This window comes from Rhinolophus sinicus, chromosome 14 (genome assembly GCF_057876585.1).
Source record: "Rhinolophus sinicus isolate RSI-liver-muscle chromosome 14, RSI-T2T, whole genome shotgun sequence".
In the NCBI taxonomy this organism is placed as follows: Eukaryota; Metazoa; Chordata; class Mammalia; order Chiroptera; family Rhinolophidae; genus Rhinolophus; species Rhinolophus sinicus.
In genome coordinates, this window is record NC_142514.1 from 142,379,661 (window position 1) to 142,398,390 (window position 18,730).

Here is an 18,730-nt window from a genome sequence, read left to right on the forward strand (position 1 = left end):
TACAGGTGTCCAGTGGCTCTTACATGCTTCTCCATTATTTCTGGTGCAAGTTATTTGGCTTGGAGACTTAAGACAAAGACACATTGGTTGTAATTGCGGTAGCTGTTGTTTTGTTGGTGTGTGTGCATGTGTGCAACATAATACTATAAGCATTTCATATTTCAGGTCAGGGCTCTGGGCAGTAGGGTGAAGATGAGTTTAGAGAGATGGATGGTTATAATTAGGACAGGGTAGAGGGAAAAAAATGAGGCCAGCTTCTGACAAGAAAAATTCAAGATACTGTGGAATTATGTGATAGGTGCCATGATTAGATTGGGGGTTTTGAATAAAGTGAAACAATTGTGTAATTTGGGAAGAGTTTGTAAAAGTGTCAGGGTTTGAAAAAAGCCTGACCAACATGACCAACATTCTCATTTTTGTCTCTCTTTTCAAGGTGTGTCCTCAACCCGCCATGGTAATTTTCAATAACACCACATCCTCCTCCTTGACCTTCTTCCTCACTGCATTCCCTGGGCTGGAACTGGTTCATGTCTGGATCTCTATCCCTGTCTGCTGTCTCTATACTATTGCCCTCTTGGGAAACAGCATGATCCTGTTTGTCATCATTGTGGAGCAGAGTCTCCACAAGCCCATGTACTATTTCCTCTCCATGCTGTCAGTTGTTGATTTATGTCTGACCATCTCAACCCTCCCTACTGTGCTTGGGGTTCTCTGGTTTCATTCCCGGGAGATCAGCTTTAAAGCGTGCTTCATTCAAATGGCCTTTGTACATACCTTCTCCTTCCTGGAGTCCTCGGTGCTGGTAGCCATGGCCTTTGACCGCTTCATGGCCATCTGTAACCCACTGAAGTACGCCACTGTCCTCACAGGCACGATGATCATGGTAATTGGACTGGTCATCGGTATACGACAAGGCATTTTCATTTTTTCCATGTTTCTAGCTTTGAAGAGTACATCTTTCCACGGGGGCCAGGAACTTTCCCACCCATTTTGCTACCACCCAGATGTGATCAAATACTCATATTCCAACCCCTGGATCAGCAGCTTTTTGGGCATGTTTCTTCAGCTCTACCTGACTGGCACTGACTTATTGTTCATACTTTTCTCCTATGTCCTAATTCTCCGTACTGTCTTGAGCACTGTGGCCCCTAAGAAGCAGCAAAAAGCTTTTAGCACTTGTGTCTGTCATCTCTGTGCTGTCACTATTTTTTACGTTCCAATGATCAGCTTATCCATTACACACCGCCTCCTGAACTCCACCTCCAGGGTAGTCTGCAGCATTCTGGCCAATGTTTATTTGCTCTTACCACCTGTACTGAACCCTATCATTTACAGCTTGAAGACCAAGACCATTCGCCAGGCTATGCTCCAGCTGCTCCAGTCTAAAGGTTCACAGGGTCCCAATGTGAGGAGACATAGAGGAGGGTGGGACTCAAGGGGAGAAATTGCTAGTACATAAATTAAATTTAAGTAGGAAAGGGGTTTGGGACCATCTCATCCTCAGGCATTTTTGTTACTGAGGCAGTTTCAATTGGATCATAGGTGCAGAAAGAAGAGAATAATTTTCCACTAATCTTATCAAAAGTTTAAAAAGAAAACACTGTAATTCAAAGCCAAATTACTTTGGTATACGTTCTTCAAACATTTAAAACAATTACATGGACTCCTGTGCACATTAAAAACACAATAATATCATTGTATTCCAGTTAAACTATTTGATCATCTGCTTAAAAATGGTAATTCTTAGACAGACAAAAAATAAATGGCAATAATTTTATTTTTACATTCAGCTGAACAAAATCACTTATTTCTGTGGTTAAATGTCCTAGGAGGCAATGGAGGTTTTTCCTTGAGCTGGTAAATGGAAAAGTTACAGATATGCAGAAAGGCACGCAGATAGAAATTCGTAACTTAAAATTCTAGGAAATTCTTACACACTGATTTCTGTTCCTAGAGTCACTTCTAGAGAGCCCCATGTCCTTACAAATGCACTCACTGAACATCTATCTTTTCTTTAATCCCTTTTTTCCTTAGTAAAAGTGAAACTTTCACAGTAACAATTGCGATTTGTTATATTCCAATGAGTCCAATATATAAAAATGACATGTTGCCTTATTATTTTTTCTATTGCCTACACAGTCTAGTACAGCTCTGATTCTGATTTCTCAATCCCTCTTCAGTGTCTACGCTGCCTCAGGACTGCACCTTTTTTCTATTTGCCCTGGTTTCTTGAATTGTTCATTTTCTCCCTTGCTGTTAGGTTCCTTGACCTTTTGGTATATTTGTCAGTATAGAATGGCACAGCAACCTTGATGCTTTCATAGAAAATCTTTGGATGACCTTTATCAATAATATTTGTTTTGTGGAGAAGTAACCTCAGTAAAGGATTGATAGGATGTAGGGAGAATGCTCCTAACTTGTCTTTCACACACGGAATTATGAAACTTTTGTTCCATTCAGGATAATTCTGACTGAGCACAGTGGACCAAACCGATAGGCTGATCTGAGCTACCTGTCTCTGCCCCCCTACATCAACTTCCTACTCCTGGCAGATGGGGACTACCACTCCCAAACTCTGGTTTGCTTGCTTCAGTTTTCTGTTCAACTCAAGCACTGACAACTTTGTGACTCTGTTTTGCCCAAATCCCAACCCCCTTTTTTCTAATCATTAACAACAATATCCACATGTTTTTTCTAGCTAAAGTTATTTGTATGATTTCCCTTTTATACAGCATATTCAGGTACCTTTGATATCTCCTTGGTTGTGTCCCACATACAAGAATGTGTGGCAGAAGCCAGTATTTTAAGTGGAGAATAACCAGTGTGGGGTCATCCAGAAAATAGTGCAGTTTGGAAACAAAATTCAGTTTTTCAGACTCTAAGGCCAGCATTGCAGCCAGAATGTCTCTTGGCCTTATGCACTTCGTGATAAGTCTTTGTATTCCATTATACCACAGTTCAGCATTTCAAACTTCAATTTTCCATTCTCATGTTATGGACAAATAGATATGTCTTTAGTTCTATCTCCTTCAACAGGATAAAATACAATTACTATGCAAAAGTTTTAGTCCCAAGATGCATCTAGTTTCTAGATACCTTGTTCCAGAACAAGGATTAAGGATAGAAGCCTTCTTGTTAGTCAGTCAGTCTGTTAGTAAGCCTAGAATAAAACAACCAGAAGAGATTTAAGAGAATTTATGAATTTAGATAAGGATTTTAGATATGTGATTTAGCTAAGATTAGAGGTATGGGGATGGGCAAAGAGAACTGTCACAGAACTGAGCATGTCAGAAGTGCTAGACGAGGTGACATGGAACTCTCAGAAGATTTTAGGGGATGATGTAAAATGCCAAACAATAGTTCTCAGTATTCATGTTTTTGAGCCCAGACATTGCTGTGCCTAGAGAGGGAGGAGAGATTATACAGCAGCTAAGAAAGGCCAGTGGAGATGAACTACGAAACTGGAAAGAAGAGACAATTTCCCGTTGAAAGCATCACAGTATATCAGAAACTCTGAACCTGAAATCAACCTGTGGCAGAGCAGACATCTCACACCACACAGTAATCTAACCAGCCAAACTTTTCCTCATCAGTTCTTAGTAATATCAATGGCTCTTTAATTGTTTCTTTGGAAGACTTTTCTAAACGTTTTCTTCCTTTTCTTTTCTTTTTTAGATCAACAACTTTATTCACAATTCATAAATTGGAAAACATCTGGAAAAGAACTTAAAATTTTTTTTCATAAGTTTGGTGCCAAAACTGATTGGCAGCAAAAGCTACACGACCTAATGTGACTATATTTATGGTCATTATTTATTCCACATTGAGTGAATACTCACACATTTCACTTCAGAAATATAGCTGTGCTTGAATACAGGGTAATGCCTCAGGGTTGTAGGGTCTTGTAAAGGTATGAAAAATTTTGAATTCAAAGAGTTATAAACAATTATAGGTATGTGTAATCATTCTTCCAGTTTTATGATGGGCATTATATAAGGCAGTCAGCCGTGTGTATGTTCATCTTTTATTACTCTAAAAATACTTTTCATATCTGGCTCAAAATGCACTCAACTGTTCAATACAAAGACATTTTCATCAGTGTACTTCATCCCTATAGTAACTGTTAATAGGACAAGAATTTGTGCTTTTTTGTTAGTTCAAGGAATGTATGGATTTAATATATTTGGAGGTTGTTCTGATTATGACACACATATATACCTGTATAGTTAAACACACATACACTGTATATTATTAAAATCTTGTGATTGTATTGAGAAATTTAGAAAAGTATTAAAAAGATAAAAATCATTCCTAATCCTATTAATAAGAGATTATATGATATATGACATAATCTTTTTTTAGTAAGCCAACATATGTCCACACACACATACATATTTATAGACTAGGATAATAGTGTGTAGTCAAATGTACATCTTATTTATGTTGATATTATTCATTGTTTTTATTAAATCGTATTTTATATTAGACTTTACTTCCTCCAGGAAGCTTTCCTTTCATTCTCCACTAAAATATGCAACTTGCTATTCATTTATTTGTGCTTTCTTATATGTGCTCTTAAACTTACCATACTTTACTCAGCAAATTTAATTATTTATTCACTTCTTTTCCCCACCGCCAACTGTAAGCTCCTTGGTAGTAGGCCTATGTTTTTTGTTTCATTTAATCCTTAACATCTAATGCAGTGCTTAGTAAATACCACTCAGTGGTTGATGCTGTGTTGCCTAAGTAAATAATATTTGATATTATTTGATAATATTTGATATTATATGGTTGATGTTACCATTTCCTATTATTTAACATTTCAGTAGTTTACAGTATTTTTATCATAGAAAATAAAACTTGATATACGTTCTTATAAATACATATTTGATCACACCTATGATTATGTTCTTAGATCTCTAGAATGTAAATTATTAAATTTCGAAGGAGACAAAAAAATGACAGGCTAGTGTAGTGGATGAGGTTGTAGGCTCTAGATTTAAACTCAAGCTCCTAACACTATATTTCTGTGTCCTTAGAAATGTTGGTTAACTTCTCAAAGCTTTCACTTCTTAACTCACAAAATAGGGAGAAGTAATAAAATCTACTTTCCTACATTCTTGCAAAAGTTAGTGGAATTAATACAGGCAAATTTACAGCCCAATGAACATATTCTATGTTATTATCTTCTAAATTACAACTATTTAAATGTTATTTGTATACCTAATTGTTTTTCAATAAAAACTCACAACACTTTTCCATTTTTGTTATTTCCTTAGGAAATTGTTCCCATCCAGAGATAATTTATTTAGTTATGTTTAAGTGAATTTTAAAATTATCTTTGTACTTAATTCTTAATTTATTTTTGTTTTTGTGTGTGATAAGAGATCACACAAATATGGTTTTATAAATAGATTGTAATTTTTTTCTAACACTATTATTTAAATAATCAGTTTTCATTGATGTTCTGATATTCCTTAATTATATATAATTTTCATATTATGTATGGTACATTGCTGTGTGTTTATTCTATTTCTTTGTTCTTCCCATTGATTTCTTGAGCAAACTACACACAACTTTATAACTGTTTAATAAATGTCATTATCACATGAAATTTCATTACAATTCCTGTATATTTTTATCTTATGTTCTCCAGTTTACGCTTATAAATCTATTTTTAGAATTACTTTGGTAAATTCTCAATGAAATGTTACTGGAAGCTTGATTGGAAATGCATTAAACCTGTATTATAATTGAGTAAAACATACAAATTTTAGTCTATTTACTCTTCTGATCCAGAAACAACATTTATTCACATCTTATGACTTGGGACATTTTTGTCTTGTAAAGATTTGAATTTGTGAGTTGAGGGCAAATACTAAAAGGAGGATAAGTATTCTTCCATGTTTCTTTTGGTCAACCTGTTTCCTTTTTCTTGTGCTTAAACAGGACATGACCTGTTTTTCAGGGCAGCTTCTTTGACTTATAATTTACAGTTATTCCTTACTGAATTTGGCAATAGGTTTTCTATGATTCCAGACATTCTTTGTACTTGTAATTTATCATCGTAGTCTGAGTTTTTAAAGGCTTTTTTGTTGCTGTTGTGACTTTTTCCCAAACAAGTTAAGAAATGTGTCAGACTACTATCCAGATATAATTTATATACACTGCGCAAGTACTGGAGATTGCCAACAAATTTGATGTGTACAGTTCTTTTGAGAAAACAAAATTCAAGTAGGAGAGACAGACATGTGAACTAATAATTATAGCATGAAAGATTGTCCCTCCCTTCCTTGATTAGGCTATGGGTTCTAGACAGGGTCAGCTATTGAACAATAAGAACTCAGTTAAACTCACCTGAGGGCACAAAATGTATACGAATATTTGTTCATCAGAGAACAACTTCTTCAAAATGGTTTTTTGAAACAAATAATATTAATTACTTGTGAGTTCACCTCAGACAATAAAACACTGAAGTTTGTTACTAGTAGTTTTCTCCCAATTCACAGGACAAAGTTTTTAAGCGTTGGTTGACTTATTCTAAATTTTATGTTTCATATGTTTGTCTACTATGAAGTACTCACAAATAACAGATGAACAAGAAACAAATGTATTTTACAGAAAATACGAGGTGTGATAAAAAACTACAGTGAATGTTTTTCATAAAGGAATCCTACTCAGCAATAAAAAGGAATAAATTACTGAACAATGGGATAACTTAGATGAATTGCAAAGGTGTTATACTGAACTAAAGAAGTCAGACTCATAATATTCCTACTTGGAATATTATTCAGCTATAAAGAAGGAACAAACTATGATACACCCAACAATCTGGATGAACATCCAATAAATTATGCTGAGTGAAAAAAAGCCAGTCCCAAAATGTTACACACTGTGTGATTCCACCTGTAGAACCATCTTGAAATGACAAAATTAGAAATGAAGAATTAGTAGTTGCTAGGGGATCAGAAGGAGCTTGGCAGGTAGGGAAGTGGGCGTCGCTATAGAAAAGCAAGTGAGGGATCTTTGTGATGATGGAAATGTTCTGTACCCTGACGACATCAATGTCAATGTCCTGGCTGTGATATTTCACTATAGCTTTATACGGCATTACCATTGGGGAAAACTGGGTGAAGGGCACACGGGACCCCTCTGTATTCTTACAACTGCATGGGAATCTACAATTATCTCAAAATAAAAAGTTTAATTTACACACATACACACACAAAAAAAAAACCCCAAAAACCAACTATGGTGAATGTTTAAATTAAAAAAAAAATTGTTACAGTAAAAGACGCATTGCCATTAATCCCCCTCAAAATAATCCCCCTTGTTCAAGCACATTTATCCCATTGTTCTTGCCACTTTCTGAAGCAGTTCTGGAAGTCCTCTTTTGTGAGTGTCTTTATTTCATCCTCTATTATGACACCTCTCCATGTCACACATTACTTCTGGTATGGCAATTTCCATCAAATAAAAACATTACAGTGTGTCCTCACCCATTTTATTCATGGGATCTTGCATCATGGGACTTCTGGCTCTTCCCCAAAGTCAAAATGACCATGAAAGGAAAATATTTTTAATCGATTCCAGACATCGAGGCCTCCACAACAGAACTACTAAAGACACTCATGAAAGATGATTTCCAGAACTGTTTCAGGAAGTGGCAAGAATAATAAGATAAGTGTGTTCAAAGCAAAGGGAAGTATTTTGAGGGGGATTAATGGCAATGTGTCTTTTACTGTAACACAGTTTTTTTGTTTAAACATTCACTATGTTTTGATTACACCTCATAATTTGAGATAGCCAATCACCTTTAGTTTGCTATTTATCTTTTTTAAAATGGAACATATATGCATATATATTATTTTATATTGTTTAATATATGGTCCTATTTTCTGCTAGTTTGAAAATATTTCTAGTTTGTTTAATGCAATTGACTATATCATAGTTCAAAATACCAAGTGCCTACACAAGCATGAAAGCCATTATTTTAGAATATATATTTTAGAATAGTTAAGAACATCAATGCTTTAAAAATCACTGTACTATTAGCTTTTCCATTTCTTTCCAATAACAGAATATCTGTTCTCCTTTTAGTAACTATAAGTTCTTGGAATCTTGTTGTAATATAGATAAAAAATATGGTCTGCCTTAAAGAATTTTATAAAAGAGTTTATTATCATAATTCAAGGCTAGGGGAATGCTAAAGAGAATCACTGGTTATCCTTATTTGATTATTTAAAAAAGAGCAAACAATAGACTCCTTTCACTTAAATGGGAAATCAAGAATTTACATGAAATTGACTGAAGACCTCTCAACAAATACAATATTTCTGAAGGCTGCCTGAAAGAAAATCAGGAACTGGATGGGGGTAATATCCTTTAGCTTCCAGGTCCTTTAATATTCAGTCTCTATAAGGGGGCACAATCTTTACTTCCCTGTGTTGTAAACAGTATAACTATTCTCTAATCCTGGCTGACTCTGCCTCACTTATTCTCATCCCTTTATTTTAGACCAAATTTCCCCAGAAGCTTCTTACGAATCTGCCGTGTTTTCACACAGTATACAATGGGGTTCATCAGAGGTGGCACTAGCAAGAAAATGTCAGCAATGAGGATCATGGTACTTGGGGATTTGTGATTGCCGAAGCGGTGCATAAAGGCCAAAGCAATGATGGGCATGTAGAAGATGAGCACAGCACAGATGTGGGAGACACAGGTGTTGAGGGCCTTGAGACGCTCCTTATGGGATCCAATTCCCATCACGGTCTTTAGGATGAATACGTAGGACAGTGCAATGAATACACTGTCTGACATCATACAGAGGGCAACAAAGAAACCATAGAAAAAGTCAACTGTGTTGTCAGAGCAAGCTAAGTTCATGACATCCTGATGGAGACAATAGGAGTGAGAAAGTTGGCTTTTCTTACAATATGTCAAACTTTTGAGAGTGAAAGGAAATGGGAGCATTAAGACCATGCTTTTAATGAAAAACACCAGGCATATCTTGGTAACTCTGGCATTGGTGAGGATAGAGTTGTATCTCAGAGGGTTTCGTATGGCCAAAAAGCGGTCAAAGGACATGACCAGGAGCACCGAGGACTCCATATCTGTGAATCCATGGATAAAGAATTCTTGAGCAAAGCAGGCATTTGGAGAAATTCCTGTAGCATTGAAAACAAAGGTCCTCAGCATAGTGGGGAGGGATGAGAGGGACAGGCCCAGGTCAGAGATAGCCAACATGGAAAGGAAATAATACATAGGCGCATGGAGTGAGGGTTCTGTCCTGATCACAAAGAGGATGGTGCAATTGCCGAGGATGGCCACCAGGTACATGAGGCAGATGGGAATTGAGATCCATTCATGAACATGCTCCAGTCCTGGGATTCCAATCAGAATGAAGGTGGTGATCTCAATTTTAGAGGAATTGGCAGTGTGCATGATGAATCAGCTGGAAAGTATTTATTCCCAGACACTTTTAACATAGATCTATTATGCTCATCTCCCTCCTTTCAGCACTTTTGTCTGAGACATAAAGAAAATACAATTTTGAGAGATTTCTCATATTAAGGAATACAAGTATTTCTTGCCTACCCACTGTGCTGTATACCTGAAACTAATATAAAATAATGAATGTCAACTATAATTAAAATTATATATATATATATATATGTGTACTTACTTATATATACATATGTGTGTGTATATACACACACACATATATACACATATATACATATATATACGTGTATATACACACACATATATACATGTATATATAAACATATGTATATGTATTTTCATGGGATGTAAATAAGTAATATAGTCAATGGTATTGTAATAGCTATGTATGATGTTAGACAGAAGGGTAGTAGACTTGTTGAGATTATCCCTTTGTGAGTTGAGTAAATGTCTAATCATTATGTTGTTTTGTATACCTGAAATTAATAATAAAAAATAAAAAAAGAATAAGGTATTTCTTCTAAACAGACAATTGCTAATAGACTCAGATAATGTTAATTGACAAAGAAAGACAGAAATGTAGATTTTATCTTGATCAATCACAGTTCTCTATAAAGTTCACAGAAAAATACCCACATAAAGATCAGTGACTTGCAAATAAATTCCTCCTTTACTACTAGGCTTTGCCCCTCCCTAACCCCAAGCCAATGAAAAGTTTTAAACAGTCAGGCTGAACTACAGGATAACTCTTTTTCCTTGGTCCCTTTGAGCCGAGAATCTAAAAAAAAAAAAAAAAAGAAGGAAACTGCAGGAATTAGATTTTAAGAGAGTTGATGATAAGTGGTTCCTCCAATTGCTAGAACTTTTTGCTCCAAGAAATTTTCAGACCAAGCCTGGAGCTTCTAAAAGTGATTTTACTCACAAGATCTCCATAGCATTACAAAGGAAGGACAGAAAACAGGTTTTGTGTGCTTGACTGTTAACCCTCTCTTATAGTACAGTGAAAAATCCCATGTTTTTATATGGAAGCAGATAGAATGTCCTTAAAAATGACTAATCCACAGCAGTATTCACCATCCTCGAGCATGGGAGGAAAGAAAGGATTCTTGGACTTTCTCTATAGTCCAACCTAGACTATCATAGGCATACAGTGGCTTAGTCAACCGGACAGTAGGCCAGCCATGGTGCGTGGTGATGTTAGAGACATAGTATGTTGGTGATGAGGGAGATTGGCATTATCTGAATCTATTATTTTTTCTGACACCATAAGATAAATAGATGTTCTGTAACTGAGTTAATTATGTACCTTTGAGAGTTTTCTCTTTATGGAAATACATTCATCAGGAACAGTGAGGTTCCAAGATACATAGAGCATATCAGTTTCTACCCCTTTTGCCTAGAAACAGTGAGGATTTAAATGAGAGGCTCAGGCTTTGTCAGAGGACTCTTGCAAACATTATTAGAAATCAGAAATACAAGCTTTTCAACTAGCTGATCCTCCAGAATGAGACACTAATGAGTTGTCATTAAGGACCAGTCCTCTTCTTGGAAACTGAGCTGCCTTCCCCAAAGGATAAAGCAGTGGTTATGTCATGATCTGGGTAATGGCCACTATTTCACCTCTAAAATCCCTAGCATGAAAGTACACAGAGGTCCTTTAAGATTGTTATTAGCTCTTTGGCAATTTTCCTTCTCCTTCTCCTCCTCCTGCTCCTCCTCCTCCTCTTCCTCCATTTCTCCTCCTTCTTCTTTTCTTCTTCTTCTTCTTCTTCTTCTTCTTCTCCTTCTTCTTCTTCTTCTTCTTCTTCTTCTTCTTCTTCTTCTTCTTCTTCTTCTTCTTCTTCTTCTTCTTCTTCTTCTTCTCCTCCTTCTTTCCTTCTCCTTCTCCTTCTCCTTCTTTATAAAAGCTCCTTGGTAATTCTAATTAAGTCAACTCAGGAGCAGCTTGCTCCTTGAAGTCTCCCATCCTGAGCACTCCAAGCAGAGTCTATGCACCTCCACCATAACTTGCCTTCTAACTCGTACAATACTGCAGTGATCCTGTGATGTGCTATTTACTTGTCTGCACTACCCTATACTCCTCCTTGTAGTACTTCCTTTCCAATTGCATATTTGGCATAACTAGGTTATTGCCTGGTTTCTATTCCAAACTTCTTCTTTTTACAACTTGAGATCATAATGTCATATCATCTGCCCATTCTTCCAAGACTAAACTCCTCCTCTGTGATTCTAGTCTAGAGGCTAAGACTGTTATCCAAGGCCTGACTTGGAAAGTTTGCGTTCTGATTCTTTGGCTATGCAGATAAAAATTAGCCTTACATGAGGCTAGTTTTCCTACTTGTCAATCCCTACCTTACACAGATTCCCTATCTAGGATTTTGTCTAACTGTATGAACAACTGGATGTTTTCTAACATGAATCATGGGTAGGTGAAGTAAATAGTCATAATGGGTGGTTAAAAGGAGATTTAATGCATTTTCAATTTTCATAGCTTCTTCCCCAAATTTAAGTTGAATTCTCCACTTGTCAGACAAACATAGCTCCAAGAAAAAGCTCCATCCATTCTCTCACTGCAATTTTTTTTTAAAAAAAATTAAACCTTTTTTAAAACTTTTTTTTAAAGCCCTTCCTATATCAAAATTCTGGAACTTTCATGCGGTCAGCCTTATTTATAGTCCTCTCTAAGTCCCAGTTCTTAGAGTACTCATGTTTCAGACATACTTTAGGAGACAAAGACATATTATAAAATAATGTTATGTTAGGGCCCTATTGCACTTACGATTTCACCACAGTGGGAAACAGAAATGAATTTAGGCTACAGGCTTCTCAGCTTCCGTGTACCACATCTGTTGCGCTGGACCTTTAGTTATAGATCTCAGACTCCTTGAGCGGTGTTCTGAGTTTTGCACTCATGGGACACCAATGCATCCAGCTCTGCTACCCTCTGTAAACAAAGAATTTCCCTGAGCAATTTCCTAGAAATTCCCAGAAGAGGGCCTGGTTCAGGACCATAGTTATAACTCTTTGGTTGCCACATGGCCATACAAAGTTCAGCCAGGGATGTTCCATAAATTTTGGAGACCTGAACACACCAAGGAGAGCCTGTCCCAGAGATTAGGAAAAGAAGTTGAGGCTCTCAAGAAATCATTTAATTCCAAATTAACTGATATATTAGTGTAGGTTCGCCATTTCTTTGTTTCTCCTGTTTTCCTTATCGTCAATAAAGATGTTTTTACCTTTCTTTATTATTGAAATATACTTTACATATATATACTTTACATATAGTAAGATGCAGAAATCTGAAATGACCAGTTCAATTGATTTTTATCTACATATGTGACCAAGTAACGTTCAACCAGGGAAGTGCTAGAATCTCCAAATCTGATTATGAATTTGTCTTTTTCTTTTTAATTCTGTTATATTTTCTTTGTGTATTTTGAAGGTTTTCTATTACATGTATAAGCATTAAAGTTGTTATGAGTTCTTTTATCTTTGCAAAATGTCTCCTTTTTTATTGGTAATATGGCTTGCTTTAAATTCCATGTGCTCTGATAATGATATGGCCACATTCGCCATATATATTGGTATGTATGACATATCTTTTTCCCTACACTTTTATTTTCAGCCTATCTGTGTCTTTACATTTCATGTGCAACTTTTGTAATCAGCATGCTTTTTAATTCAGTGTGATTAGTGCTGTTTTATAATTGGGGTCTTTAGCCCATTATATTTAATGTAATTATTAATATATTTGTTTTCTATCCATCATTGTTTTGTTTCCTCATTGTCCCATCTGTTTTCTCTTCTCTGTTCTATTAATAGCTATACTTAATTCTTTTGAATCTTTACATCAAATCAATTCAAGTATGTTTCAGTATTCTATTTTATTTCCACACTTGGCTTTTGAGCTTAATTTTTGTTTTTTGTTTGTAATTTCTCCTTGGATTATGGTATGTAACCTTAGTTTATAAGAGTCCACCATGAATTAATATTATATTTCCCCATAGGCAATGTGAGAAACTTTCAACAGTATAATTCCATTTATCTCATTTTAACCTGTATGCAATTATTTTTAAATATATATTTCTACCTATGTTATGAATCTCTCAATACATTGTAATTCTTTTACTTCAAAAAATAAATTATCTTTTCCATAAATTAAGAAAAGATAAAACAATACTTTATGCATAATCACATATTCACCACTTTTAGCATCTTCATTCTTTTTTTTGTTTGTTTGTTTATCTGAGTTTCCATCTTGTTTTATTTTACTTTAGCCTGGAAAACTTCCTTTATTGTGTGCCGGTCTCATGGCTATGAATTTTCTAAGGTTTTATTTATCTGTAAATGTATAGATTTTGTCTTCTTTTTGAAAGACAATTTTGACAAATATTAAATTCCAGGTTGACAAGTTTTTCTTTCAGTATTTTCAAAATATACCTTCTATCTGCTTTTAATATGTCTCTCTTTTTCTTCAGGACTTGACTATCATGTGTCTGGATTTGGTTTTCTTGTACTTACTCTGCTCTGGATTTGTTGCTGTGATTCTCATGGAAGTTGGTCAGGAAGGTCTTGCCCTGAACATCCTCATAATTAATTTGAATTTTCTAAATGCAATGTTCTATAGATCAGCGTGGCTCATTTAAAAAATATGAACTTTGCAGCCATTAGATTCAATTCTGGTTGCTTGAATCCTTGTGATACCTTTTCCCCCAATATTCTTATTTTGAACATAGCTGGTGCTTTCATATCATACTGATATTTCTTAGAAAATGAATCAACTACTTTTTTCTTGGCTCATTTTTCATGCCTTTTGTAAGGCACTTATTCTTGCCCATTTCCGTGGTACTGCCCAGAGAACCTATCACATTTTAAAAAATTTACCTATATTTACCTAGAGGCCTTGAGATTTTGGCTGTTATTCAAGATTTGCTCTGAATGTTCATATAGAAGTAATTGTATACACAGTAATTGTGTTCATTTCTTTGAGTAAATACCTAGGAGTATAAATGCTACATAGTGACATGCTAATTTGGTATTTAACTTGCTTAATATATTTTAAAGCTGTAGATTTAAGTTTACATAATATAATGGAAATAAATTATTTTTCTATTATTTGTCAGTTGTGTAGCTTGTATTAAATTATCTTTGTATGATATTAGGATGCTTTTTTCTTTACTTTTATATTTGACTAATAATAATTTTTCTTCCCTTTTTTACACTCTTTCCATATGCTTTTATTTTAATGTAACTTTTGGGAAAAGCATATATATATATATATATATTTTGTTTTTAGTTCAGTTCCTACCTCTCTGCCTTTTAATTAAGGCATTTAATCCATTCAAATTTACTGTGGTTATTTCTTTATTTAGAATTCTTTCTGTTATTTTATTTCATATCTTCTATTTTGTTTATTGTACTTTCTTTTATTTCCCCCTGTTTTCTGGCTTTCATTTGAGTTGATCAAATCATACTCAATTGTTTATTATTTTTTATTCTTATCAACACTTAAATTCAGATCCAAATTCAAGTTTATTTTCACTCCTTGATTTGTTGTTACTATTTAAATTTTCTGTAACAAGTTCTGTAAGATGCTAATCCAGAGTTAGGTCTTACCAATTTGGTTCAAAGTTACTTCTTGGTGTTGTTCAATTTATTGATTGTCACAAATCTAGACAATAGCCGTCTTGTGGTTTGATTCAAGTGCAGGAAAAGAATCTGTTTATTTCATTAACAACTTAAAACTGGTGGCTTCTATAAACAATATTGATCACTCACTTTTCAGCCTTCTTTATGAACTGGTTGCATATAATTTTGAATCCTCTGAAAGCCAAAACTGTGAAAAGAATTTGAGAGCAAGTTGATTTTTTAAAATAGCTGATCCCAAGAAATTAAGGCATGGAATAGTTATATAGTGAAAGAAAAGGAGCCAATAAATGTTTTGTTCTCATGCAAGTGGGTAACTTTTGGAGCCTGTTTAGAACATGTGTCTCAAAGTTATCCCTTCTAAGGAATAAAGAAACTGGGGTATTTATAAATTTATGTGTGTGTTAGAGGCTTAAAGCTATTTTAGACTTTCTGTTTAGGATTTCTGCTCTCAAGAACTTTGGAATGCTGTGCATAGACACAGCCTACCCACAAAGATCCAAAGGTAGTTGGCAGTCAGGCAGCCTTGTAATAAAATGTTTAGTCACAAGAGGATGGGATGCGTACCAAAAATATCCTCCAGAATGGCCCATTCTAATTTTTCAGAAGACTAATTTTTCATCTCACATGGAGAGTGTTTAATCTCATTTATCAGATGATAGTTGATTGTAGTCTCTAAACATGGAACCAAACAATGAGTAGGTTTACACCAGTCTGTGACGGGCCAGCCGCCACGAGTCGATCAGTACCTGAATGGGGGAGTGGGAATGAAATAAAAGACACACACAAATGCTAATGCGGCCGGTCTTCAGTCATGCTGAAGCCCTGAGTTTATTATTTCTAACCAATATATACAATTTGAGTACGTGCAGTTAAACGAAGAAGATATGCATTATCTCAGTGAAAGTAAATCTTTCCAGCTTCAACCTTACTTTGACATAGAAGATACAAGGTCACTGAAACTCACAAAAGTAAATATTTCAAGGAGACAGAATCTACTAATTGTCTAGAAAGCCCTTAGTTTTCTGTGTCTGGGAACTGGCCGTTTTCACCACATTCCTCAGCAGCCGTTAGGCGCTTCTCAGATAAGGCAGAGACAATGTTATGGGGGCAGAAACCGAGCCAGTCTGCAAGGTTCAGGGCTGCAAGAAACCATGGCTCCCCACACCAGTCTGACAATTAAATTCATGAACTCATCTTAGAAAAAGCGCTATATACCGCATTGCTGAATATCACTATGGTCACCTTTGAAGTACTCCCCTTGGGAAGCTATGCACCAATGTCAGTGCCTAGTCCACCCTTCAAAGCAATTTTGGAACTGTTTTTCTGGAATGGCCATCAGAGCTGTTGTCCTATTACCCTTTATGACCTGAATGTCATCAAAATGTCTTCCTTTCAATATTTCCTTTATCTCCAGGTAAAGAAAGAAGTCATTGGGGGCCAGATCAGGTGAGTAGGGAAGGTGTTTCCATACAGTTATTTGTTTACTGGCTAAAAACTCCCTCAAAGACAGTGCTGTGTGAGCTGGTGCATTGTCGTGATGCAAGAGCCATGAATTGTTGGCGAAAAGTTCAGGTCGTCTAACTTTTTCATGCAGCCTTTTCAGCACTTCCAAATAGTAAACGTGGTTAACTTTTTGTCCAGATGGTACAAATTCATAATGAATAATCCCTCTGATATCGAAAAATATTAGCAACCTCATTGCAACAAATTCGCGAACTTAATTGTCAGACCTTGTATTCCTGCTCATTGTTTTGAGTTTCTGTTCCTCTTCTTGTTCACAAAGATGTGTGTCTTGTATTTAAGGCTGGTTATGTGTTTTTTGTTATACTTTTGAATTATATCAATTATTCTGTTTATTATTAATGTATGATCTGACTGCATTATTTGGACCAAATTTTCTTGTTTTAAGTAAGGAATATATATGTATTTTTTAAAAACCTAAAACAAATGTATTCTTTTTTACTTAAATTATCATTAAATTTTATTGTTCTTCATAAACTTCAGTAACTATTATTTAATTTAGGAATTAAACCACTATAGGACTTGTATAAAATTATAAAGATACGAAGTATAATAAAAAAATATGGTGAATGTTTAAATTAAAAAATATATTACATAAAAGACACATTCCCATTAATCTCTCCCAAAATACTTCCACTCATTTTGAACACACTTTTCCCATTGTTTTTGCCACTTTTGAAGCAGTTCTGGACGTGCTTCATGAGTATCTTTAGTTGTGCTGTCGTGGCTGCCTCGATGTTCTGAATCCATGCAAAATGTTTACCTTTCATGGTCATTTTGACTTTGGGGAAGAGCCAGAGGTCGCATGGTGCCGGATCTGATGAATAAGGTGAATGAGGATACACTGTATTGTTTTTATTTGACAGAAATTGCCATACCAGAAGCAATGTGTGACACAGAGCATTGTCATGATGGAGGATTTGCCCATTTCATGTTATTGCGTTATTCATGATTCATGATTTATGGTACACTTTTTTTTAACACTTTTTTATTAGTTTCAGGTGTACTATGGTACACTTTAAAACACACCTCTCAACCATAGTTCACTCCCAACTGACTACACTGAACTAGTTGAAACTTGTCGTACACTGTTACTAAGATTCAATGTGCCACTTCCTATAATGAAGATCCCTGACTTTCTGTTGGATGGCACTTGGCAGCAGCATTCATGGTATTTTTTTTAATTAAATTTTTTTGGGTGACAATGGTTAATAAAGTTACATAGGTTTCAAATGTACAATTCTGTAATACATCATCTATATATCACATTGTGTGTTCACTACCCAGAGTCAATTCTCCTTCCATCACCACGTATTTGATACCATTTAACCCTCATCTACCATCAACCTCCCCCTTTTCTCTCTGGTAACCACTAAACTATTGTCTGTGTCTATGAGTTTTTGTTTCTTTATTTGTTTTGTTCCTTTGTTGCTTTCACTTATCAGTGAAATTATGTGGTTCTTGACTTTTTCTGTCTGATTTATTTCGCTTAGCATAATAATCTCAAGATCCATCCATTTTGTCACAAATGGCATTATTTCATCTTTTCTTATGGCAGAATGTGAAATGCCATTCATGGTATTTTAATCACACCTCGTATGAGTGAAACCCAAAAGATAGCCTTTAAATAGCTTCTAGTGAATGCAATATATAATGTAGAAGGCACATAATTTGGGGATATCTGGTGGGAAATCTAACAGCAAGTGGCAGAACATGTCTATTCAATGCTTATCTAATGACATTTGCCAAAAATGAGTTTAAATAAATAAACAAATGGAATAACTATTTGTAAAACATTTTATAGTTTGTAAAGGGCTTTCATAAATATTTGATACTTGTGTATATTATCTCCATTTTGTGGATAGTTAAGCTGAGGTGAAGAAAAGTAAAGTGGCATGGCCTCAAATTGAAGCTAATATATATATACGTATATATATATATATATATATATATATATATATATATATATATATATATGTATATATATATTATTGCAGAACATTGGGGAACAGTGTGTTTTTCCAGGGTCCATCAGCTCCAAGTCATTGTCCTTCAATCTAGTTGTGGAGGACACAACTCAGCTCCAAGTCCAGTT

The 18,730-nt window shown here is 35.1% G+C and overlaps 2 protein-coding genes across 2 annotated transcripts; one reads left to right on the top strand and one right to left on the bottom strand.

Moving 5' to 3' along the window:
- The first annotated feature begins 397 nt into the window (after nucleotides 1-397).
- On the top strand, nucleotides 398-1,459 carry OR51T1 (olfactory receptor family 51 subfamily T member 1). The gene has a single exon (XM_019715784.3). It carries the CDS (start codon nucleotides 398-400, stop codon nucleotides 1,457-1,459), a length of 1,062 nt encoding a protein of 353 aa, XP_019571343.3.
- A 7,049-nt stretch (nucleotides 1,460-8,508) lies between these two features.
- Nucleotides 8,509-9,444, bottom strand: LOC109436956 (olfactory receptor 51A7-like). The gene has a single exon (XM_019715837.3). The coding sequence runs from the start codon at nucleotides 9,442-9,444 to the stop codon at nucleotides 8,509-8,511; it is 936 nt and encodes a 311-aa protein (XP_019571396.3).
- Nucleotides 9,445-18,730: the final 9,286 nt, after the last annotated feature.